Here is a 27,668-nt window from a genome sequence, read left to right on the forward strand (position 1 = left end):
AATTTCATTGATATAGGAAACTTCCAAAGGAGATACTCTTTTAAATGCAGGTATATACCTTCCCTTTAATTTATAGGCACAAAGATTTGCCTGGGGAACAGAGAGTTTAAGTGATTTGTCAAAACTTGAGTCTAGATTTTCTTGACCCTGAGGTGAAATATCTTTCAACTAGTCTATATTCCTTATTCTATGTTCTTAGTGAACAGAACTGATAACTCACATAACTCATTGATTCGCAAGTATATCCAATTCCATTTCAATTATGCCCTTAATTTGGCTTTATTTTAGAAATAATAACATCCAAAATAACTTTTAAATAATTTCTTTTTTGTTCATCACAGGGTTTGATCGATATTTTAGAAGCCGCACTCTTGCCAATAACCGGAGGAATGTATGGTTCGCTGAATTTTGGGAGGAGAATTTTGGTTGCAAATTAGGATCACATGGAAAAAGGAACAGTCATATCAAGAAATGCACAGGTTGGATACTTGAGTATTTTGTTGTTCATAATTACATATGAAATGAAATGCTCTTTGTGAAGGAGTTAGCTCAAACAGGCTCTTGTGAACTGATTGTTAAATTTCTTTATGAACATTTAAACCTGGGAAATTGGGAATGGCTATAAATCAGGGCCTGGGATTTTGTTGGTATTCCAGATTTAAGAAAGTGATAGAGAAAATCTAAATATTTCAGATGAAATGTAAAAATCTATTATAAATACTTCCCCCCCCCCAGAGAGTCATTTGTTAAAAAATTACTGATCAACTCTGCTATTCTCCTATATCCCATAGAGAACCTAGCACAGAACAAAACTCATATAAAGAAATCTTACCTTCCTGACAGAATCATTAGCTGCTTGTCGGTAAGATTTAACAGATTTATGGGCTCAGCACTGTCTTAAGCATTATGAATGATAAAAGAAATCTGTTAAGAAATGGCTCTTGCCCACAAGGAGCTTATGATTCTGTTAGGAAGGTAGGTTAAACATAATTAGATGAATGGAAAAATGTGTAGCAATAATAGCACAAAAATACTAAATTAAATACTAAATTATATAGTGTAGACCAGTAGATTTTTTGGTGAAGGGAGAAATGAGAGTAGGCTTGAATAGTCAGGGAAGGGTTCACAAAAGAAGTAAGAATATAGTTAGACCTTAGGAAAAAGGGTAGGATTTGGCAAGATGGAAGAGAAAGTTCTGTGCAAGAACACTAACAAACCAAACACCAAAATGAAAATGGTGTAAGTTCAGAAGAGTGACATCAGTTTGATTGGAGTGGAGCATTTCTTTTGGGGAGGAGTGGAAAACAAGTAGGATAAATAGATTATAGTGGGCCTTTTAAAAAGTCACCTAAAATAAATGAAAGAAAACTTATTTTGTAATTTTTCTTTTGTTAAATTTTACAAGAGAAAGCAAAGTTAAACATCAGAACAATAACGATGCCTATCAATCTTCAGATTATTTTTTTAGATTCTGTGTTTATGCACCACAAATGGTTTAAATTGTAAGGGAAGAAGTGATTGAATTCAATCAAATATCTGATTATTTTACAAGTAAATGGCTATTCAACTCAGCTGCCTATCTTAGAAATATCATCTGATTAAGCTGAAATCATTTCAATCCCCCCCCCAAAATTGTGTGAGGAGACATAACCTTAATAGCAGTGGCTTTGGGCATATCGAATGAAATGTCATCTGTGAATGTGATATCAAACTGCTGAATTTTCATGGGTTCTGAATTCTGGCCATGTCTTTGGCTGTTGTTGAAATTGTAATAACCTGCCAGATTTCAGCTATTCCAATAGTATAACAAAAAGCCTGTTGACTTGACATGCTAGACCAGATACACCCCTGAGGTAACTGCATTAGGAAACAGATTTTAATGAAAATTCCATTATTGCTCTTCCTGAAATAAATTGATTTTGAGAATGATGCTTCACCAGAAGAAAATCAAAGAAATATATACCTGGATCTTGTTATTATTGTTATTAATATGATTGTCAGTGATGGCCCATATTATCATTATTGTGATGATTGTTGAGGGAAATTCTCCAGCAGATGCTAGAGGTGTTTGTGTTCTAAACTGCTATCACATCTAGCTTCTGTATCCATTTTTAGTGAGGAAATAAGGTCAACTGACATACTATTGATCAAAATGCTTGGGAGAATGAAGATTACAGGGCAGTTTAAAGTGCCCATGCTCATAGTTCAACATTGATTTTTACCTCCAACAGCCTTGTCCCTGCTTAACTAGAAAGGTATTTATGAAGAGATGTCTAATTCAAATTTGCATTCAAATTTTGTGGTGGTTTTGAAAGCTTTAGGGAGGTCTTTGAGGGTGGAGAATCTTTAACTTATCTTGCCATATCCACATGAACAAAACAAGCAAGTTTCATATTATCATGTTAGTAACACTTCCCATTTGGCAATGCTGGTCTCCCAACACTTGTACTGCCTTTGGGAGCCATGTCTGGATAACAAATTAACATGGATAAAAGCTTAGTTCTCATAAGCTTGGGAAAATCTTTCTTATCAGCCTTCTATAGCTAGAGATCTATGAATTTTTATACAACATATCTTCAGGGAAAAAAGGCAAGGCAATCTCTGAAAGTTTGGGGGTTTTAAACATCTGTTTTCTTTTGTTTTTTAGTAAACTGAGACTTGGTATTTGTCTCATGTTTACTGTTACCTTTGGGGGTCAGGCTAAATTCCAAGTGAGACAATGTTTCTCATTTATTTTTCAAGACTTACTGAGTTTAGAAAAGATAATTACTTAATGCTACTTAAAGTTCCCTTTGTCTTTCTAAAGAAGGAAGAAACATTCTTTATAGGTTACTGAGGTGATGGGTGAGATTTTATTACTCTACCCATTTATTTCCCCCATCACTACTCTGCTTCCTCCCTTACTTTATATGCCAACTACAGAGCACACCCCTTCCCTTGGGAGTGTGCCTCCATATAGAAGCCCTGTATCCCCTCCACCTTCACATTGCACATAAACCATCACCTCCAACCATCCCTTTGGCCTCTCATCTTCTCTTTGGACCAGTCTCTTATTTTCAGCTTTGAGCATCTTTGTAGCTGGATGCCAGCTTCAAACGGAATTACTCTAGCATTGTTCTTAAAGATAGAATGACTTAGATTCTTTATTTCCTTTAGCTGGTGTCTTTTTTTCTAAATAGAGGAAGTGGAACTCAATTCAGCCTTCATGACACCTCTCTTAGGAATCTGCGGGCTGAGAGCTCTGGCAGTAATACTTGCCTAAGGGGTTACCTCTGATTGAGCATTTGTGGATGAGCCCATCAGGGTGGGCTCTCTTCAACTTTTCACATAGTCTTTGGTTTCTTTTCTTCAAATGTGAGTTCTGAGTCACCTCTACAGTTTACTAGGACTCTTCTTTCCCCTGCAGTTTTCCCCTTCTCCCAACAATAACAACAACAAAATACATTATCTTCTTCCATCCTTATATGCCTTGTTCATCTTTTGGATTTAGATCATGAGCCCAGCGGGCAAGGACTTTATTGCCTAGGGAGTACATATTTGACACTCAAATGCTAAATGGTTGTGAGCATATGCTAGTTAAAATGGCCTATTGATTCTTATTTATGATGCTAGGAATAACAGTGATGGGAAAAATGCAAAAATGTTCTCTTCTTGCCAACCTACTACATTCTGTTCATTGAACCAAACAGGAGATTTAGTGAGGCTTGGGGTTGCTAGTGCTTCCTTGTAGGTTATTGGGAAGCTTTTTCAGCTTTACCACAGGTGTCGCTACTGTCAAAGCAGCTTGTTGGGTGGTCTGGACAGTCCTATGGAAAAAGGAAATCTTTCCTTTCCCACCCAAGGAGCATGGCAAAGCTTCTGACTCAGGTGGACGAAAAGAGTGCCCCCACCCATCTCTACCATTGCCTTATAAAATCTTACTTTGTTTCTTACATCTTAAATTGATGTTTGAAAATATACTCTAAACCTACCTCCCTAAATTGCCAAGATGGAAATGTATTCACACCTTGTATTTAGCCACTTTGTAATATCTGTGTATTTGTGTACTTTTCTTCTTTAGGAAGGTAGGCTCCTAACTAGTAGTTATTTTTTCATTTATTGTAGATGAATTCTTGGTGCCTTCCAGTCAATCTATGAGTCAATATTTATTAAACATTTACTATAAGACTAAGCAACCAAAGGAAAACAGGAACATAGTCCCTTCCCTCAAGGACCTGACCTGGGAAGAACGGGGAGAAAACATGCAAAGAATTCTCTACCTATCCTATGTAGTGTAAAGGGAAGATAATCTTAGAGGGAAAGTGCTGGCTGGAAGGGAAGCTCCTGGAACAAGTTAAAGGAAGGCTTCTTGCAGAAGGTGGAATTTAGGCTAAGGCTTAAAGGAAGTCAATAGCCAGAGAAGAAGAGGGAAAGCATTCCAGGCATGGAGAACAGCCAGTGGAAAACCAATGAATCTAAGAGATAGTAACGCCCATATACATGGATCTTATACTAAATTGTTCATTTGTTTTCATTATGTCCAACTCTTCATGATCCCATTTTGGGGTTTTCTTGGTAAAGGTACTGGAATGGTCTGTCATTTTCTACTAAAGCTCATTTTACAAATGAGGAAACTGAGGCAAATACGTTAAGTGACTTGACCAGTGTCACAAAACTAGTAAGTGTCTGAGGCCAGATTTGAACTCAGGAAGGATATCTTCCTGACTTCAGGCGTGGTGTGCTAACAATTGTACCATATAGCTGTCCCCATACTAAATTATGGGGAATAAAGTAGAAGATTGCAAAAATACAAAGAGCAAGTAGACAAAGTTCTTTAAATGCTAGTCAGAGAATTTCAAATTTGATACTGCAGGGTTAGAGCCATTGCCAGTTATTAAATAGGGAGCCTGGAGGTATGAAACATGGTCAGACCTAAACTTTAGGTTCAAGATTTTTTCTGAGACATCCTAGTTTTGTGACCAAGAGCAAGCCATGGTGACCAATAAACTTCCTGAGCCTATAAATTACAGATGAGTTGTTGCTGATATCCCCTGGTGGATGGAATTTCCACATCTGTAATATCAATTAAATCACAGGGCTTTACTAGAAGAAGGGGGGGGGGAGACCTGGACAAGTTACTTAAAACTTTTAAATCTCATTTTCTTCATTGGTTAAAAAGAAAGAATATTCCTATATTTGCTACATGCCTGTTGTAAAAAGGAAAAGAAACAAATATTTTTAAAGTACTTATTCTGTGCCAGTTAAATGCTTTACACATACTATCTCATTTGATTATGGAAAATATTGTAATCTGTCTCTTAACTGCTATCAAAATATAAGTCATCATTATTCTAACTGGTGGGAGAAAAAAAGAAACTCATTGACTGAGGGGAATAATTATCCAGAACCTGTCATTTCTTGAAGGCTAGGAGTGCTGCTTTTTTATATACCTTTCTTGGAGACCATAGAACTCTGGACATTGTGCTTGCCACCTGCAAAGAAAGAGTTCAGGTGCTGTCCTAGTGTAGCTTACTCCTCCTCCATATGCTCCCTTGTCAGCAGTCCTGCATTTAGCCTCCAATCTCATGATTCTCTTGCTAGGTCACAGTCTTCCATATATCACTTTTCACATTTAAATAGCTGAAGTTTTGCAAGCTGCTCAGAGTTGGGGCAGGCAAGGTACTACCTTGGGCAATTACATTCTGAGAGGTACCACTGCCAACCATTCCCTCCTTCAGAAGCCAAAGAAAAACAATATAAAAGTACCTACCATATAGTGATGGCATTCTGTAATCAGTGAATCATACCTGCCTTGACAGCAAATTTAAATTTGTTTGATGTGCCACACATCTATATGTTCCTACAGTCATTCTTGCCATATGTATTTTTAGCAATGGAATCAGTCATCATGGACTCTTAAAGACAGATAAGCTAACAGAATACTTAAATTGCAAGACACTTCTCACAGCTTAGAGTCATGCATCAGTGAACCTTTTTAATTATTTTTTGTTTTTAAAAATTATTATTAAATCACTTATATTCTTTTCAAATAACTTAAAAGTCTATTAAAATGATTGGACTCCATACTATGGGTCATATCTAAGGAACTACAGAGACTATGAGAATAATTATTCAGTAGTAATAATTTATTCTACTTATAATTTTTTTACCCCACCAGTAAGTTTAAAATCTTCACTCAAATTTGATTGGACAAATATTAAACATATTCTTTGTAAAGACCCTAGAAATTAAGAGTTTAAAAAATCATACTCCTTGAATATAAGGAATTTATAATCTAGAAAGAGGATGAAATATTAAATTATAAAGATTATAATTTTTGTTGTCAATGTTAATGCTCAGTTGTTTTGACTCTTCATGATCTCATATGAAGTTTCCTTGGTTTATCATTTCCTTCTCCAATGGATTATAAGGCAATGGTGGTTAAGAGACTTGCCCAGGGTGCCACAACTAGTAACTTTATGTAAGGGGGAAAAGGTTTTTTTTTGGGTAAATATATTAAAAGGTGGTCGCTGGAGGATTGAACAATTATCAATCCTCAATTAAGAATAATCTCAAGTCAAAATTGACTTTTATGGAAGTTTATTTACAATTGAGAAGAGAGAGAGGAAATAAGGAAATAAGAATCTAACACTGTAGGTAAATTACTATAATCCTCTAATTAATCCAGGTAGATCTAATTAACCCTCAGCCTTGAGTCAGAGAGCCAGAAGCCTGGAGGTGAATGAAGCAAAGCTTCATTCATAGAGTCTCTATTAAGGGGAAGTTCCTTAAGAGAAGTTCAGGAAGATTCAGTCTTTAAACTCACCACATGGACTTCTAAAGAAGATACTGAAAGCAGTCTCACCAAGATCTCAGCGTTCCAGCCAGCACTCCTCCATAGTCCAGAAGAGCTCTTTCAGCAGCAGCTTAACTCATCTTGAAAGAGACCTATGAATCCATGAGGCAGATGTAAGGATGCACTGCCAGTATAGGGAGGTCTACCAAAGGCTTGGGATTTGATAATGAAGTGTTCTATGTGAAGAATAGCAAGAAGGTCAGTGTAACTAGATTTGAGAAAGTCCTGTCCGAATTGGCTCTTTCAAGAGAAGCTTCTACTATTTTCCTAAAAATAGAAACTTAATGAGAACATAGATGAGTACATGGTCTAACATTTAATATATGCGCAGCTAACGCTTTAAATAACTAGAGGCACTCCAGTGTAATGGCTAGAGACATGGCTTCAAAACTAGGAAGATCTGGTTTCAAGTCCTGCCTCTGACACATACTGTGTGACAATGGGGAAGTAACAACCTCCCAGTTCTCTAGGTTTTCCTAAGACTATAAATTACAGAGATGGTGTCACATTTTATTGGTAAAGGGACTTTCTCTTCCTGGAAGATCCCTATACCAATTCGATTAAAAGATTTGTCTCTATTCTTATAGATAATGGTCAAAGCATTTTTTAAAAAATGTTTCTAGGGGGCAGCTGGGTAGCTCAGTGGATTGAGAGCCATGCCTAGAGACGGGAGGTCCTAGGTTCAAATCTGGTCTCAGACACTTCCCAGCTGTGGGACCCTGGGCAAGTCACTTGACCCCCATTGCCTACCCTTACCACTCTTCTGCCTTGGAGCCCATACACAGTATTGACTCCAAGACGGAAGGTAAGGGTTAAAAAAAATGTTTCTAAAATTTATTTAATTAATTTAGAATATTTTTCCATGGTTACATGACTCATGTTCTTTTCCTCCCCTCCTCTCTGCACCCCAACCTGTAGCCAACAATTCCACTGGCTTTTACATGTATTATTGATTAAGACCTATTTCCATATTGTTAATATTTTCAATAAAGTGATCATTTAGAGAATAGACAAAACTTTTGAGAAAAATAATTTATCACCTTGTCCACTTTAAGAACTATAATGCTCTGTCCTTTATGTCTTTAGGCATTTGGTTTTTCTTTTTCCTATGCATGTGATCTGTTTTATCTGTAACTGACATATTTATGAGTATAAACTCACCTTTTAAAATAAAATTACACTTTAATTTTTTTTAATTTTAAACATTTATTAATATTAATATTTATATTTTAGAAAAGTTAACATGGTTACAAGATTTATGTTCTTACCCCCCCCCCCCCATCTCTCCCCTCCCCTGGCCGATATGCATTTCCACTGCTTTTAACATGTGTCATTAATCAAGACCTATTTCCAAATTGTTGATGGTTGCATTGGTGTGGTACTTTCGATCCCCTATCATGTCCTCATCATCCCATGTATTCAAGCAGTTGATTTTCTTGTGTTTCCTCTCCTGCTGTTCTTCATCTGAATGTGGGTAGCATTCTTTTCCATAAATCCCTCAGAATTGTCCTGGGTCATTGCATTGCTGCTAGTACAGAAGTCCATTGCATTCGATTTTACCATAGTATATCAGTCTCTGTGTACAGTGTTCTTCTGGCTCTGCTCCTTTCATACTGCATCAATTCCTGGAGGTCTTTCCAATTCACATGGAATTCCTCCAGTTTATTATTCCTTTTAGCACAATAGTATTCCATCACCAGCATATACCACAGTTTGTTCAGCCATTCCCCAATTCAAGGGCATACCCTTGTTTTCCAGTTTTTTGACACCACAAAAAGCGCGGCTATAAATATTTTCGTGCAAGTCTGTTTATCTATGATCTCTTTGGGGTACAAACCCAACAATGGTATGGTTGGATCAAATAGTAGGCATTCTTTTATAGCCCTTTGAGCATAGATCCAAATTGCCATCCAGAATGGTTGGATCAGTTCACAGCTCCACCAGCAATGCATTAATGTCCCAATTTTGCCACATCCCCTCCAACATTCATTACTCTCCCCTTCTTTCATTTTAGCCATTCTTACACTTTAATTTTAATAATATGGTGACTTACTATTTAGAGGACTTCATGGTGAATCTCTGTAAACTAAAGAAGTGGTATACTTTTTAATGATGACAACATCAAGGGTATGAGTATCTCTGTGTATATTTGAGGTGGAGAACAGGAACAAGTTATGGGAATTGAGTAGGTGGAGGAATTAGGAAGTTTAGATATTTGAAGGGCTATCATAATGTATGTTGAGTTCTCCTAGTATTGAGAAAGGATTGAGAAAGGAGAAATTAGAATTGAGAATAAGACTAGAACCAGATACTGAACTCCTTTAGGAAGTAAAATTTCCTGGGGGGATTGGCAGATATTAGCAAAAAATTTTATTGATTAATAAATTTGGATTGCATTAACCTTGAAGAAGGAAAACATTCTGAGGTTACTCGATGATGGCAGACAGAGAGGATGGAAATGGCAATGGGGAACAAGGAGTATTCCAACACCTCCACTATGCCAAGTGAGTCAAGGGATATAAACAAAAGGATGTCACTGGAAAGCCTGGACTGGGATGCCATATTCTCAGGTTGGAGCCAAGTCTTAGAGAGTACCAAAAGGAGAGAGTTTGAAAGGAAATGGTCAAAGATGAAAACAAGTTTGCTAACTATTGAGCAGTCATTTCAAAGAGTTTAGTTATAAAAGTTGAGTAGCCCTGGAGTGGCATATTGGGTAGAGTAGGGCTGAGGAATATGGACATAAGGGAGCAAGCAATGAGAGATGATTAATGGACTTTGTACAACCACAACAAAAAGTTCAGAATTACTGGAATGAGAAGAGTAGAAAATTTAGGAGCATACCAACGATGAAAGAGTCAATTCAAGAAGAGTATCGGTGTCTAGAGAGAGGTATACTAGGGCAAGGAGATGATTAGCCCTGAATGCCCCATCTTGTGGTGGGTGGTAGTGTTCTATCTGGTGAAGCCTGAGAGGCTTAATGCCCAGTAAACAAATGCAGTCAAAGGTAAGGTCTACCAGTGTCTTGAAAGGAGATAGATGTGTCTGGCTGGAGTTCCTGGGTCTTTGGAGCATAAAAGAAGACTGTGGGGTGAAGTCAAAAGTTGGGAGGGCTGGCTCTATTAACCACTACTTGAGTGAGTTTGAGAAATCCACAGGACTACTCTGAGTCTGAATTTCATTTTCTGTGAAAATCAGGCTTTGATGATCCCAAATGACTTCCCACATACACTTGTTATGATCCTACGTCTCTGCCAACCTCATGGCAGATCAAAATAGGTAGGAATCAGGCTGGATGAGTCATGTTCAAGGTGAGTTCCGAAGTCCATTCCAACTCTAATTTTAAAATTTGATTCGCATGTGTCACTAACAACCTATTTTTAAAATGCCTTCAGTACAATTTTTGCTTCTTGGCATTACCTACTTTACATTACCCACTTCTTTGCATATTTTTGCAGATAGATACAGGTGCATTTGTGTACATTACTTTAAATTTCCTAATTAAGCTGCACATTTTCATATTTTCATGATGAAGCTGTATATTTTCCTTACCTTATCTTTCCAGTTCATTCTAATCAAGTTAGTCACCAGTTGTTGAAAACAGCACATAGAACACAGGCTGCCCTGAGGACTTTTGATTGCATATTCTCAAACTTTACACTTTTTAAGGACTCATTTAGATGATCCTTGTGATATTCAAAGTTGATAAGCAAACTTTAGCACAGTTAGGAATTGAAGCTGCTAATTGAGCTTTATATATAGTTGTTAACTCTTTAAAGGAGTCTAACTTCAGGACTTTACATTGTATCATACACCGAATAGGTTCTTACTATACTTATTTAATGAGAACTAGCTCTCATGGATATGGTGCTTTGGAGTTTATACAGTATTATTTTTAAAAGAACTTTCTAAGTCTGCTAGCTCAAGTAATGTTATCTCTGTTCTACAGGTAAGGAAACTGAGATTTAAAATTTTTAAAGTAAATTGTCCAGTGTCACACAGTTAATAAATGATAGAGCAAGATATCACTTACATTTCTTTTTTGTCAAAATGGTTTAATCTGTTACAATATTTCTCAGCCATGGAGATAGGCAGTAATTTTACTTTTGTCCAGCCTTGTGGCTCAGTGTTTGAATCTTGTTTTGGATGGTTACAAGTTGTATGATTCTGCGTAAGTCACTTACTCTCTATGTGAAACCTCTCAGTTTCATCTTCTGTAAAATGGGGATAATAATAACATCTGTCTTAGAAGATTATTTGAGGATTAAATGAGCTAGCATAGTTAAAATGCTTCGTAAATCTTAAAACACTATTTAAATGTTTGCCAGATACAACAGCTTGTTTAAAATGAAGTTTAAAGATTGGACTTTCTATGGTCAAGCTTAGTATTTTCTTGCTCTTTGGTTGTGGACTTTATTCTAGCCACTTGATGATCTAACTGCTCAGAGACAGCTGGCTCTAAAATAGCTTTTTTATTGGTAGTCTGTCATTTCTTGTCTTTTAAGATAAAATCAATTGAATTTTTGATGATATTCTTCAGTGCTTGCCACATCCAGTACCTAATAACTCTTCTTGAAGAAATTACTCATGATGCAGTTGAATCCCAAATCTATGTGTCCAGCTTTTGTCCCTCACCTGAACCACTGTCCTGCGCCATTAATTGCCTGCTGAGCATTTCACCAGGATGTCCTGTATCTGACTCAGACTCTCGCCCAGCCCCAAAGTGAACTCACAATCTTTTCTCTAAAACCAGTCCTCTTCCTAATTTCCTTATTTCTTTTTAGGGTACCACCATGACCTAGATTCACAGTATTGAATCAGCCTTTTCTTTTCCTTCTCCCTTACTCAATGGACAGTTGGTAGTTTAGGGCTGAAATTCAAAAAAGAGAGGAGAGCTGGATATAATTATTATAGGGGTAACGTATAGATATCATAGTTGATCACATATGATGGCGTTTATTAAGAATATCAATGTGAAGATGGTGCATTGCTCCATTAGTATTTCAACTTGTTAACCTTTGGACAAAAAGCACATATTACAAGCACTAGCAGTTCAATTACTGTATATACCTAAGATAAAACTACTTGACTTTTTAAAAAAAAAACCTTTACCTTCTCTTTTAGAATCAATACTGTGTATTCATTCTAAGACAGAAGAGCAGCAAGGGTTTAGTAGAGGGGCTAAAGTACCTTGCCCACAATCACACAGCTAGTAAGTATCTGAGGCCAAATTTGAACCCAGAACCTCCTATCTCTAGGCCTGATTCTCAGTCCACTGAGCCATCTAACTGACCGAAAGCTATGTGGTCCTTAAGACCCTTTATCTTCTTTTCTTCACTACCAGAAATATAGGATTGGAAGGTTGGCTAAACAGGCCTAATGAGCACATTTTATTCGCATCTATTGGGTGGTTCAGGGTCAATGCCTTGATCAGTTTTGTTTTTCCTTTATTGAGGATGTTAATATTGCTCTTTTCCTCAACTATATTCCCCAAAGTAGTAGCAGATGACATTAGATGAGCAATTTAGCATTTGCAATTAACTTCATATCTATTATTCATTGAAACCTCACAATAATCTTGAGAGAGGTGGGGATAGGAACTAGAGCTCTGTTTTCATTGATATAGACCATGTCCAAATGAGAGAACACTTCTACTTATGCTAGATTACTGAGAGTTTTGGGACTTGCTTGGGATCACAGAGTTTGTGTCAGAAACTGGCTTTGAACCCAAATCTTCTTGGTTCTGAGTCCAGCTCTTTATCCACTGCTATAATGCCTCTACCTGTGAGAAGTTGGTACTACATGCATGCCATTCTTGTCCTTTATTTGAGGGGAACAGTTATTATTATTGGTATTTTTTTTTGTCTTTGTATCCATAGAGCCTGACACAGTACATTGCATGTAGTAGGCACTTCTTAAATGCTTGCTATATTGAAATTTCCAGATAATGAGAGAATCTCAGAAAAGGTATATAGCTTAATTCTGCATAGTTAAGAAGGATCAGAGGTGGGACTGAAATGAGGCCTTCCTGACTCCAGGTCCAACATGTTTTCCACTAGACTAGTGATTCCTAAACGTTTTTGGCCTACCGCCTCCTTTTCAGAAAAAAGTATTACTTAGCCTCCTGGAAATTATTAATTGTTTTATTTTAATAGCAATTAATAGGAAAGATAAATACACCTGTGGCCATCACTGCCTCCCTGGATTGCTGCGGCACCCACCAGGGGGCAGTAGCACCCACTTTGGGAATCACTGCACTGTTCCATTCTGCCTTTCATGGACTAGCTTAAGTTCCAAAAAATAGCTTTTGGACTGCTTTTAGAAAAGACATCTTCTGTGTATGCACTTGGGAGTAGGTAGCTGACCAGTGTGTCTAACCACTGTAATTTGTATATGGATTTGTTGGGAAGTGATGGCAGTCTGAATGTTTGGTAATACTATTCAACAATGCTGAAAGTCGTATTAACCACTGACCATTTGCCATCTTGATACCTACTTAATTATTTACAATGTCGTGACCAAATTGGTATTTTTTTTTCATTTGGGAAAATTTTTTTCATATTTTCATTTGGGAAAATTTTTAACACTTGGTATTTATTAAGCGTGTTTATATTCTCACTGATTAGACATGTTAACTTTCATAGGATTGTTGATGGATAGTTGGAAGGAATCTTAGAGATAATTGAGTCCAAAATTGCCATTTTATAGATAGAGAAATTAAGACACAAAGAGGTTAAGGGACTTGCCCAGATTTCACAGCTATTACTAATTTGAAGCAAGATTTGAACTAAAATCTTCCTGTCTCCAAGTTTAGTGCTCTAGCTGTTATGCAACTTAGCCGCCTCGATTTTACTTAGTTCTGAGTAGAATTCCATGTTGCAGGATCCAGCTGTCTCCTAGCTATCTAGATTACTTTCAGGAAGAAAATCAAATCTGTTAGTTAATCTCTTAGTGACAACATTGAGTTGTCTGCCAAGGGAGAGCCAAGACTAAAAAGATGCTTATTTGGCAGACTGTGGGAGTGTTATCTAAAACTGAGAACTCTGAAATCTGTCAGAATATGAAAGCAAAAATGAAAAGGAAATACAGAAGATGATAGCCAAGGTGAGGACAGGGCTAACCAGAAAGCCTTAAGTTAAGTTTTACTGATCAAGTGGAATGACGCAAGAATGTTTTTCTTTGCAGTGAATGGAGACTTATTCACTGAGCATAAATAAACTGGTTAGCAGCTCTATCTGGGATTTCCACTGTGATCTTTTCTTTATCCCTAGTCAGAATGACAAGGAAGTCAGAAGGAAGGTGATAACTATTGGGAGTGAGGAGCGCTCACATACCTAAGAGTAGAAGATGTGAGATGACTGTCAGCTCTGATTTTAGCAGCCTGAGAACAGGAAGGCACTTGGAGAAAGAAACTTTATGAAAGTATAGCCAGTACCTGACTTTCTGTGATGACTAAGCAATAGAATGGTCAGAAGAATCCCAAGTGTTAGATAAACCCCTTCCACCTTGGAATGCTTGCTTTGGTGTTTGTGTTGTATACATGCCTGATGTTTTGAGATTTCACAACAGATTATGCTATGGAGGATGCAATGTGGATAAAGTGTTGGACGTAACTGTCAGGAAGTCCTAAGTTCAAATTCAGCCTCAATTTCTTCATCTTTAAAATGGAGATAATAAATGTACTTATCTCATAGAGGTTTAAGGGATCAAGTGAGATTATATATATATATATATATATATATATATATTTATGAACACATATACATATATATCTTTGCAAATCTTAAAATGTTATCAAAATACTATTATCATCTTCATCATCATCATCATCATTCTTATTTGTATAGAATGTGCATACTGAGCTTCTGGTATGGACATTCTCTGCATCAATGAAGATGAACAACTCATCTAATTTGCAATCTTAGTTGCCCAGGGCTTGTCACCCAACCCCCTAAGACAGAGGCAGGACTTGAATTCAAATCCTTTCTCCAAGAACAACTCTTTAACCACTGGTAGAATACAAATTCTTTAAGGGCAAGTATTGTCTCAGATTTATATTAGCTTCTGTGGAACCTAGCAAAGTGTTCTGGGTAGGTATTTAATGAATGTTTGATGGCTGATTTCTATTGCAGGCTGTCTTTCAAGGTGTTAGCATTTGGTATTAAAAAACTCAGCTCAGAATAATTGAGGGCAGGTATTCATTGTTTCCATTCTGTATTTCAATCTCCTCACCCTTGTACTAGCGTTCTCTGCTACAAATCCACTGCTGAATAAACCAACAGCATTTCTCAGATAGGTCTATTGCTCAAGCAAAGCTTTCATTTCTTCTCACTCAAGCTTGTTTGCTAGCTGGTTCACTTCTTGCCCTGAGGGCAATGAATATTTTAAAGGACTTTCCCTAACTACTGAGCCTGAGTGTCTTTTGTTTCTCACTTCTGTAACTCTAGTCTGCTTTTGGGGTAATTACATGCAGAGGCCATCAGTTACAGGATTCAGAAGCAGATGGATAGGACTTCTCATCTACCCCATCATTTGACAATAGGAGAAAATAAGCCTCCAAGAGGTAAAAGGATTAGCCCCAGGTAACAATAACAAAGTCAGAATTCAAACTCATCTCCTTTCACTTACAAGCCTGTATTCTTTCCAGAAGACCATAGGTTCTTCTGATAAGAACAAGGGTTAAGTTAAGAATTTTTTTTTTTTTGAGTAATGATGTCATAGAGAAAGCTGGAAGTTAGACTTGAAAAGACAAACCTGTATCAGTGTTTTCAAGACAAAATACAAAGAAAAAGATCCACAGCCTTTTTATGGTTCTCTGTAAAAGAAAGTGACATGGAAAAAGAAGTGCAGAAGACTGAATAAAGTGGTTGATATGACTTCATGGAAATCTAGATTCAAGTCCCACTTCTGGCAATTAATTCTGGTGGCACAGGGGGAAAGAAAAACAAAGTGGGAGGGGTGATATTTGTATTCTCAACAACTACCAGGAAGGCTGAAGCTGGAGGATTTCTTCAGGTTAGAAGTTTGGAGTTGTCCTGGGCTATGCTGTTCAGCTGACCCTAATCAATCCTCACCAGGTTGCCTAAAGTGGGGCTAGCTAATCTAAGGGGAAAAGGGAACAGGTCAAAGTCCTGTGCTAATTAGCAGTGGCATCAGAGCAGTGAGAACCCTTTCCATTTCAGACTGGGTGGGATGAGACCCAGCTTGAAGAGAAGGAAGAAAAGGAGGGAAAGAAAAGAAAACAGAATGGGAGATTGGAAAGTAGGAAGAAAAGAAGGACTGAATATTGGCTTTGGAGTCAGTATAATACAGTGACACTAACCAGCCAGTGAAATAATACTAGACTTGGAGTTAGGAAGACCTGAGTTCAAATTCTGCCTTAGACATTTCTTGAGTTTAAGACACTTTGCGAATCTTAAACTATATTCCAGTGATGATGATGAAGGTGATAAGATCTCGAAGTTATTCAAATTCTCTATGACAGAGGTAATTCCCTAAAACTTATCCCCTATATTGAAAGTAGTGGCCAGTCATATAGAGGTTGTGCTCTGCATTGCTATACTGATTTTTTTTTTGTAATCACACACAAAAGGTCTTTAATGACTTTCTATTTAAGATATTATGTGACTAATCTTTAAGCATTAATGCATTCATGAAATAGGCCTGGAAATTAATGAACCCTGGTTTCCCATGGATTTTCTCATTAACTCCTCTTCCCTATTCTCCTTGGCTTCCTTACATCATTGGTGACATCCAAAGGCACATTACAGATCAGCTTGCTGGCATTATCACCAATTTTTCAGCCATCGTTACAGATTTAGGGAGCTGTCTTAATTTGGAACTTTCATCAAATTTAATTGAAATGTCTATGTAGAATCAAAATGCTTTAATTCAAACTGTACATCCACAGTGTAAGCAACTGTGAAGCAACAAACAAAAATGAAGGATTAGATATGTAAAATATGGCTCAAATTCTGATACCTTTTTTCTTTTTATTGGAGTGAGACAGCAAAATTTAACAGGAAAGACAGTACGCTTGTCAGAAGACCTAAGTCTGAGTTTCTCCTTAAAAGCTATGTGACCTTTGAAAAATTGCTTTATATAGAGAAGGGTAGGTGGTTCAGTGGCTAGAGTTCTAGACTTGGAGTCAGAACAACTTGAGCCAAATCTGGCCTAAGATCCTTTTTACCTTTGTGACCCTGGACAAGTCATTTGATCTTTGCTTCAGTTTCCTCATTTGGAAATTGAAAATAATATCACTTATCTCTCAATTGTTGTGAGGATGAAAGGAAACAACATTTGTAAATGTTTTTTGAATCACAAAGGGATAGATATTATTGTTGCTGTGATGAGGTTGTTCCTAATTTTAGTTTCCCCATTTGTAAAATAATGATAACCATAATTGTCTGGTGGTACAGTGGAAAAGAAAATAAAAGGTGGGAGTGGTGATGTTTGTATTCTCAACAACTACTAGGAAGGCTGAAGCTGGAGGATCTCTTGAGGTTAGAAGTTTGGAGCTGTCCTAGGCTATGCTGTTCAGCTGACCCTAATCAATCCTCACCAGGTTGCCTAAAGTGGGGCTAGCTAATCTAAGGGAAAAAAGGGAACAGCTCAAAGACCTACGCTAATTAGCAGTGGGATCAGGGCAGTGAGAGCCCTCTGCATTTCAGACTGGGTGGGATGAGATCCAGCTTGAAGAGAAGGAAGAAAGAGAAAAAGAGGAAGGAAGAAAAGGAGGGAAAGAAAAGAAGACAGAATGGGAGATTGGAAAGTAGGAAGAAAAAAAGGACTGAATATTGGCTTTGGAGTCAGAGGCCTTGGAAAATCCTGCCTTGTTCAATTATTAAATGAAGGAGTTAAAGGAACTGATTTTTGATGTCTCTTCTAATCTATAATCCTATGATCATATGGGGGAAAGGATTAAAAGAGATAAAATATCTAAAAATATGTATATATTTATTATATATATTCCATATGCACACACTATATTATGTATGTATGAATATACTCTGCTTATGTATACATACCTATTATTATTTTGTTGCTGTCATCTAGTTCAAACAGTTTTTAATGTGTAGTGCTCTATCTAATGGAATTATCAGTATAATTGCACAGAATAAATATGGTTGAATCACAGTTGCCATATTGGGTTCAAATCTGGGTCCCACATTTTAGGAGGGACATTGATAGAAGGCATCTAAAGAAAGGGAACCAGAATGGAGAAGGTTGATGAGTTCTTACACATAGGAAAACTGAGTGAAAGAACTGGGGGTGTTCCATAGAAGAAAAGAAAGTAGCTACAAACCATTTGATGGGAGGCATTTGAAGGGCACAAGAATTAGATTTTATTCTATTTAGTACAGGGGGATGATCTACTATACTACGACTAATGGGCAATAGCTATGAAAAGGCAGAATTAGGGTGGGTGTCATCAAAAATCTCCTGGCAATTAGAACTATTCAAAAGTAGAATGGGCTGTCCTTTTCGTTGAAAGAAGTTGACAAGCTAGAACCTTGTTACATAGGTTTAGAGAAGTGTGGGTTGGGTTAGATGATCTTTGAAGTGCTTTCCAACTCTGACATCCTAGATAATTGTGTTATATTCATAAGATCATAGAATTTATATGTGACATGAAGTTTAGAGACCTACTAGCTGTGTTCCCTCATTTTATAGCTGAGGTTCAATGAAGCCCACAGAGGTGAAGTGACTCATAAAACAAATGCTTCCTGTATTATTTAGAATTTGAGTGCAGGTCAAGGTGACTTGAAATCTAGTATTTTTTCCTCTCCTTTTTCCTCATGATAATGCTAAGTTTGGGGAACTGGATGAAGTAGAACATTCCTGTGCCCACCCCATGCCAGTTTTTTCTGGCTTTTATCTGAAGGGTGGAAAATCATGCATCATACAGTATCATGCAGCAAAGTTGATTAAGTGTACTCATAAAAAGTTTAAAACGACAACAAAAACATGCAATATGGCTATTGGTAGATTTTCAACTTGCCTTAGCAATTTTGGAAAATAGTTTGAAACTATACCAAATACTCAGTTCCAGTCATATAAGAGAGTGGGAACACATTTACAAATATATATATATATATATATATGTATATATATATATATATATATATATATCACCACTTTCTGTAATAATGAAGAATTAGAAGGAAACTTGGTGCCTAATAATTGTGGAATGGTTGAATAATTTGTGATATATGGATGCAATAGAATATTTCACTGTAAGAGATAATGAATATGAAGAGCTCAGAGAAACTTTTCAAGACTTGTATGAACTGATGCAGGGTATAGTAACAAAATAACCAGGGAGAACAGAATAACCTGAGAAACTCTAGCAATGTAAGGGAAAACAACCGTAAAAGCCTTTTGAACTTTGATTAATGCTGAGACTGACTGTTACTTCAGAGAACTGATGGGGATGAAACATGCCTTGTGCCTCTCATCACAGGTGTGGTATGAAACATATATTTTCAGTACCACCAATGAACTGGTTTGTTTATTTAATTCTACTTCATTACAAGACAATGTACTCTTTGGGTGAAAAAATTGGGAGAGTTATTGGGAAGTGACTAATATTTAGGCAAAGTAGAAAAAATTTAAAAACATATGTAACCCTATATGTGTGTGTATGATTTATACATATAAACAGTTATATCACTATTTCTGTATCTTTACATATGTATGTACATATACCTTAAAGAGTTCTATCTCTTGGCCTCGTTAATCTGAAAATTCTGAAAGAAAATAAATACATACCTCTGTTTCTAGAAAAAATAGTATGATTTATATTTTCTCAATCTACTTCTAGGGAAGAAAGTCACATTTTAATAGTAGAATATATAACCATCCCTTCCACCTAGAAAAGAATTTCCTTCCATTCCTTTTAACTGGAAGAGCATTTATAAAATTGATTTTATTAGCATTGTTACATATAACTAAGCTGAATTAATTGCCTTTGATGATTTTAAGTCCAATAACTCTTTGGGTGGCTGTAGAAGTTCTAGCACTTGGATGAATAGGAAGGAGAATTGTTTTCCCTTCTTTTCACCTAGGAGTAAAGCTCATCTCTCAGCTTTTTGTCCTTTCTCTGCATTTCAAAGGCAGATCTCTTATCAGAAGGAAGCAGATTCTGAGATTTTCTGAACAGGTGTGGCCATGGTGTTCCCACTGAGCCAGTTACTTGGCAAAATCTCTGAGGGCAGTGGAAGGCATTCAGGACACCACAGCACTTAGGTACTGATGTAACTGATGACTGAGAGGTAAGGAAAAAGCTTCTTTGATTTGAGGAAAGCATTGGAATGGAGGAAAAGAAGCTCAACAAAATTGACTCAGAGAAATGTTAGGTGTTTTGAAAAAAAAATTTAAACAAATAAAGAGATAAGACTGACCTTAAGTAGATAAAAGCAGGAATGCTATAGGAATGATGCTGAAAAGGGAAAATTGATATTGAAGGCAATTTGACCTTTTTGGCAGTTTTTCCCAAGGTAAATTGCTTGGTCTGGTATTGGGATGTATGTTGTCCCAGCTTTTTCTTAGAGAACTTAGACTATTGAAACCCAGAGAAGTACAATAACTCATAGTCAGTATGATATCTATACAGAGTGAACTAGATACTATCTTTACATAGTGGTCAATTTACCCAAGAATCTCAGAAGGTAGATTATGATCCAATCATGTGACATATCTGCCACCTTCTTCCTCCTCTCCTTCATCCCACAATTGAACTTTTTCTAAATTTTCCATTTTGGAGAAAGGTCCAAGAGAGCCCTTTTTAATTCTCTGGATTTTTCAGGTATTTCTCTTTCCTCTCATTTCCCTTGTTTCATGTGTTGTCTTCTCCCATTAACATTTTTGTAAGATGCCCAAAGACAGAGGATCTTTCTTTTTGTTTGCATTTGAATTTTTTGTGCTTAGGATTGTATCTGGCACACAATAAACACTTTAATAAATATTTGTTTTATTTTTAATTTCTCAATTACACATAGCAATTATTTTTCACAATTGTTATCTGACTTTTAGCAATACATATTCTCTCTTCTCCCTTTCCTCCCCTTTACCGAACATGGTAAACAGTTTGATAAAGGTTATACCACTTTAGTCATGGAATTCATATTTCCATATTCCTCATGCCATGAAAGAAGACACATATTGCACATTCAAGGACAAACTCACAAATGAAATAAAGTGAAAAATAGTATGTTTTGAAATGTCTTCAGACTCTATAGTTCTTTCTTTGGCTGTGACTTAAAAAAATTGACCTAAGAGATAGTCAGAGATGGGCTCCAGTGATGTTGGTACAGTAAATTTCTGGATGAGGAAATTCTCTATACTTATACAGACTGGTACTTTTCCTGCCACTTGTCATCTTAGAGAGTTGTCTAAAGTACTAAGGGATTAAGTGACTTGCCCAGGGTCACAGTCAATATGTGCCAAATGAATGGAATGAAATCTAGGATGTATGTTTTCAGTCATTTTTGAGAGCTTAAATTATTGAAACTCAGCAATGGCTTGAGAGCACAGTGACTAGAGTTTGAAAGTTGGGAGGACTGAGCTTCAAATACTTCCTACCTGTGTGACTCTGGGCAAGTCACTTAACCCTGATTGCCTAGTCCTTGTCACTCTTCTGTTTTATAAACTATATTAAGACAGAAGGTTAGGGTGTTGTGTTTTGTTTTTTTAAAGCTACTAAGAGGAGCACAGTGAATCATATTCAGTGTGATGGTTAGGCAAAGTCAACTAGATGTTATTTTCTTATACCATTTACATGGTACAATGTCATATTGCCTTTATGTGATATATCCTTGACCAAATAATAGAATCTGCTTATTTTAGGTGAATTGTGCAATTAAGTCAAGGAAAAGGAATTCAAAGCAAAAATTGTCAAATGTATAGACTAGGGTATCAAGTTCTTACATTAAAGATAAGAAGGTATTTGGTTAAATTTACAGATTTCCTCTGGTCACAAACCAAAGGTCCTATATTAACAGTTTTCTCTCTAGCCTAGATGGTATCATACTGAGAAGAGATCATAGATTCCTGGAAATCTTTAAAGTGAGTGAAAACATTGCTTCATTCAACTCATCCTGTTGGCCATTCAAAATCTCTGCCTCTAGTTCACATTGAAGCATTCTTCTTGCAAGGCATGCCTCTTTTGATGATTTGGTCTCTTCATTTCTAAACTAATGCTGGCTGACCAATTCCCTCTTCAGTAGTGGTACTTTTTTATACATTGCTTTCAGGTACTTCCTTGAAATGTGGCCTTGCTGGGCAAGAGTTACCTACTTATTGTCTACTGTTGGCCTGCCTTGAGATACTGAAGAGCCATAACTTAGTAACTTACTGTAATGGTAAGCTCCCATCCATCAGGATAGAAGGTGAACCAGCCTGAAGATTGGCTTTTTGCTTGGGCTGGTTGAGTATAGCTATGGCAAATACATGGTAGGATTCTGGGGAGATTTCAGAAAGTTTCAGCTATTGTAGCTAATTCAGGTCAGGACACTGTAGCTTCCCAGACTCACTTATAAACAACTAAATTATTTCAATAAGTTATACTAGAAACTTCTTATTGCTTTCAACACATGTACATGTTGGTTCTATTTATAACATGAACCTGATTGTATTGGGCTTAAGAATTCTAAAAATACCTCTTTAACCTCTCTTGTCCAAACAGATGTCATTTTGGCCCAAATCAGAATCATGGAATCCTAGCATCTCAAAGGCCTCAAAAATCACAATATAATCAGTACTTAAGATGGAATCTGTCTCATGCACCAAATTTAATCTCTATTTGAAGATCTTTGGTGGCAGGAAACATTAGTTTCTGAGAGAGCAAATTTTCTTTTTTGGGCAGCAGTAAGTGTTAGGAATTTTTTCTTTGTACACACCAAAATAACTCTCTCTATAACTTCCATATGTTATTCTTTGTGGCCTCCAGGGACACACAAAACATGTCTATTCTTTCTTCTACCTGTCATACATTCAAATACTCAAAGACAATTAAAATTTGCCTTTAAAGTTCTCTTTTCTGTAGACTAAAAAATTTCTTTCACTCAGTCAGTCAATAAATATTTATTTATCACCTACTATGTGCTAGCTCAATTCTAGGAATAGAAAAAGAGGCAGGCTGGAGTTTACAGTTTTTAAAAAATTAACGTTTATTTTTTCAGATTATATCCATACATAATTTTAAATATCTTGTTACATTTTGCTATTCATGTTCTCTTTCCTCCTTCTCAATTCTTCCATCCCCAAGAATGAAGGTAATATTATATAGGTCCTACACATATTGCCATATAATACTTATTTCCCTGTTTGTTATGTTGTGAAACAAGACACATATTGCTTACATTAGAGAAAAAATCATGCGGAAATCAATTGAAGAATGGAATGTTTCAATCTGCATTCGAACTCCATCTGTTACTTCTAAGATGTGGATACTCTTTTTCAGGTTTTTCTAGGATTTTCATTTTATATATCAATACACTTTAATGGGGAAACATGAAGCAAACAAACATGAATCAATAAACTACATACCAAATCAATAGGAAATAATTTATGGAAGGAATTAATAATGGTTTCTTGAATGTTACCAGAAAATAAAGCAAAGCTCAGTGGCCTCTGCTTTGAAGAATTTGCCTTTCCCCCATAAAACCTGGGACATCATTTTCCAATTTCTACTCCTGTTATGTCTCTCCCATTTTCCTTGATAGTTCAAATACTACCAATAATGATCCTGAAATTACACTTTCAAGTTCTTTCATGACCCTTGGTTGAGTTGTTTGAGCTTGTTGAACATATCATGGTGCTTACTTAATTTAGATTTTACTTATCCCCCAAGTATTTTTGTTTTATGCTTCCCAACTAGACGTTCTCCTTGAGAGAGAAAACTGCAGTTAAATAGGGACTGCTTTGTTCTACATTCTCTTCATTATTTCTCCTCATTCCATAAACCCCAAGCAGTGGTCATTTCCCTTGTTTTATCATTCTTTTTTCTCCCAGGGAGCTACAAAAAGCTTTATTGTTATTCTTAGCCTTCAACAAAAGCCTCAGCCAACTGTAAGCATTAGTCTTGGGGATTTTATTTATAAGACTGTTTCACTCATATGAATAAGTAAAATGGTATAGTATATGAGTAGATTTACAGACAAGAAGATATGGGTTCAAAATCTGTGTAGAGAGGCAGCTAAGTGGTTCAGTGGATAGAGTTGTGAGGACTTGGGTTCAGTTCTGGCTTCAGACTTCCTAGCTATATGACCCTGGGCAAGTAACTTAACTGTTTGCCTAGCCCTTCTTCTGTCTTAGAGTTGTTAGTAAGACAGAAAGTAAGGGTTCATTAAAAAATAACAACAACTATATAGACAATTAGTAGCTGTGTGACTATAAGGGATCCTCTTAAATTCTCATCACTGTTTCTTTTTTAATTTAAAAAAATGAGGATGAAAATATTTGTGGTAGTCATGTCATGGAGTTTAGTTAATATCCAAAAAGACAATGTAGGTAAAGCACATTGGTAAAATCCTGCCTCTGATACCTACTGACTGTAACCCAGAGCAAGTCACTTAACCTCTCGGAATTCTTTGTATATGTAATTCTCAACCTCTTTGGTCTCAACATGCCTTAAAATTATTAAAGACTCCTATCTCCCTCACCACTACCAAAATATTTTAAAATATGGATTACATTTATACATATTTACTGTATTTGAAATTAAATTACATTATTGTTATGAGGAACACAGACCTCATGGACTCTCTTGAAGAGTATCAGGGACCGTCCCAAGTTCACTTTGTCCATACTTTGAGAACTGCTGCTATAGACGACTCTGACTAGATGAATCACGATTATGTGCTTACCTATTTAGTAGAGGGAGTTATTTCACCCAGAGATTCTCTACACTGATGAAATCATGGGTCGAGTCTCAGCCTTTATTCTACCTCTATTCTTTTTCTTTTCCCTTTCATATTTAAAAGGTTAATTATCAATATATTATAATGAGAGGAAATTCAAAGTGAATGGAATGCTCCTCCCTCACCCTCATCTTCCTTTATGTATATTTTAACCAGGTTCAGGATGCTTATTTTAAAAAAGAAATCAAAAAAGTTGAATTAAGGACATGAAAAGCGAGAAGCAAAATGTTATAGCTATAAATTTCTGGGTCAATCCAAACAGAAAAGACATTAAAGAAAATGTCAACTATGAGGCCAGATGTAGCCTGGCAAGAGAAAACACACACACACACACACACACACACACACACACACACACACACACAATTTTGCTTGTGTTTTGAAAGCCCTGAATCCAAAACTAAATTAAAAATTGAGCTGACCTTTCTCCCTCGGGGCTGCAGATGTCACTGCTGTCCAATCCAGAATCTTATACTGTGTGAGAGACAGAGAAATAAGTCCCAGATCTCTAGTGTAAAATGAAAGATTCTACCTGCCAAATCCTTAAAATGACCTGCCATAGTTTTAGAGGAGAGTGGCAGCATAATTGCTTAACAACCACTTTGAGTGACTAGAATTTCTTGAATATTTGTGTGTAATGCCTCATCAATTTTATCCTAAGAAGATTCTTTTTTTTTTCAGGGATTAGTGTGTGTTTCTTACTCTGTTGTTTTTCTGGCCCTCATTTCTCTTTAGTTAGCAGCATTTATGGTGTGCCCAGTGTTTGTCAAATACAACAGAAGATGCTAAGATGTTTCTCCATACTCAGCCTAGGTGAATGTCCGCATCTTGTCTGAGTCTCTATGCTGCCCACCTCAGCAGTAGATGTAGTCTAGATTTTTCTGCTTCTATAAAAAGTAACTATGACCAAAGTATACATACCTCCTACAGAGACATTGTGCTGGTTACAACTTTACAGGGAACTAAAAACAAAAACATTGATAGGCTAAGGCTAGAGGCATTGCCCAAAGAGCAAGTGTAGGAGGAAAAGGTCAATTGTGTCAAATTCTGCAAAGCCAAAGACACAAAAAGTGGGAAACATGTATCCATGCTCATTCTCCTGGAGCTTACCAATTACTTGGAGGAGAGAAGACAAAATTATGTCACAATAAGAAAAAAAGTTTAAGGAAATTAAATACAATATATATTTTCTGAGTTCTTTAATGAGAAAAAAAATGGATCTTTGTATTCTATACTTGTTTAATAGCTCTGACTGCACATTGCTTTATGTGATGATATACTACTTTGCCTGGAATAGAAAAAAACAAGCTATTATGAAATAATGAATAGGAAAATATGAATAATATATTTTTTCAAAAAGATCTGAAACACTTTTATAGTATAATTTTCTAGAAGGGAAATCATGTCAATATAATTACAGTTAAGTCCTCTGTACATTATTGTTTGCTTTTTAAAAATAATCATGCATCTTCATAGCTAAATTGCTAATTAACATTCTGAGTTTTTTTTATCAGCAAGAGACATAATGAGTTTAGGGCAAAAAGAATATGATAAAGATCTGAGAATACTGATGTTTAACTGAGAATTTTACTGGTTGTTTTCTCCCCAATGAGCACAAGCATTAGAGCCTCATTATAATGTCTTTCAAAGGACAGAGAGGACAAGTAAAAATGATTTTTTAAGATAAAAGTCTGTGAAGGTCTTTTAATAGAGGGTTTAGAAAAAAATTTCAAAACATTTTCTATGTCTACTAGATGAATCTAGAGGCAACTTACATTTTAGGGTTCTTTCTACTCCTTCAGGGTAAGGTTTGCCTTATTTTTCTATTTGTACACTTCGTGCCCAACACAGTGCTTTGCACATTCTTACTGATTAATTGGTTGATGACAATGCGCTAGAAATTGTTGGGCTTAGCAAATAAGTGAATAAGACATTTTCTGCCCTCTGTGATGCATAATTTAATAGAGAAGAGACATATACAAGTAACCAGGATATAGGAGAAGGGATGGAAATAAACATTTAAATAGCACGTAGTATATGCCAGGCACAAATATTATCTCCTTTGATCCATATTCCTTTTATCCCGTACAACAGTAGAAGGTAACAAATGGCATGACCATTGGTACCAGTGCAATTCTATAGAAGTTAAGAGAGTAAGTATTTAAATTGGGTCCTGAATATTGGGTAAAGTTTCAGGAGAGACAGAAACAGAGACAGAGAGACAAAGACAGACAGCCAGAGAGAGACAGACCAAAACAGAGACAGACAGACAGAGACAGACAAAAACAGAGACAGACAGAGAGATGAAGAAGGTGTTTCTGGAAGAGGAAATGGTATATAGTAGGACCTCATTTTACATGACCAATATGTTCCAAGATCCTTCAAGGAAGCTGAAAATTGTTCATAATAGCAAACCCCATTATTTAATAACTATTTCTTATGCCAACATAACTAGGCATTTTACAGCTTTTCTTAGGCTTATCATAGTTGCCAGCACCTGTAATAAAAAATAAAGAAAAGTTAAATATGGGGGTTTTGGTCCTTTGGTGGGAAAGGAGGGTGCAATAGTGGATTGAGGTGGTAAGGAGAGATGTAAGGGAATGGCTGAGTTTAGAGAAATAGAGGTTAAGGTACTCTAATGAACAGTAAGGAGAGATGATGAGGTAATTAGGGGAAGCAGTTACAACAGGGAGACTCTCAGACTAGAGTTAGAGATTACTGGGGAAGGAAGGCTGGACTTTTCCAGGGAAAATGGTATTTCTACAGGCACAAAGGTTAGGGCCAGTCAGAAGTGGTTTGAATCTGACTAGAGGGCTTTCTAGTCAGTTTCTCAAGTCCACAAAAAAGGAGTCCCAGAGGCTCCTCCCTGTCAGTGAAACTGAAGGGTTTCCAGGAGGAAATATAGAGACAACTAC

General features: G+C 36.4%; 1 protein-coding gene across 1 annotated transcript in view; it reads left to right on the top strand.

Annotated features, from left to right (window-relative positions):
• GRM8 (glutamate metabotropic receptor 8) overlaps positions 1–27,668 on the top strand; it is a 960,215-nt gene that overhangs the window by 413,919 nt on the left and 518,628 nt on the right. Inside the window, exon 5 of the mRNA XM_044677717.1 lies at positions 342–479. Coding sequence (XP_044533652.1) covers positions 342–479 — 138 coding nt within the window. The remainder of the gene's footprint in view (positions 1–341; positions 480–27,668) is intronic.

This window comes from Gracilinanus agilis, chromosome 5, assembly GCF_016433145.1.
Source record: "Gracilinanus agilis isolate LMUSP501 chromosome 5, AgileGrace, whole genome shotgun sequence".
In the NCBI taxonomy this organism is placed as follows: domain Eukaryota; kingdom Metazoa; phylum Chordata; class Mammalia; order Didelphimorphia; family Didelphidae; genus Gracilinanus; species Gracilinanus agilis.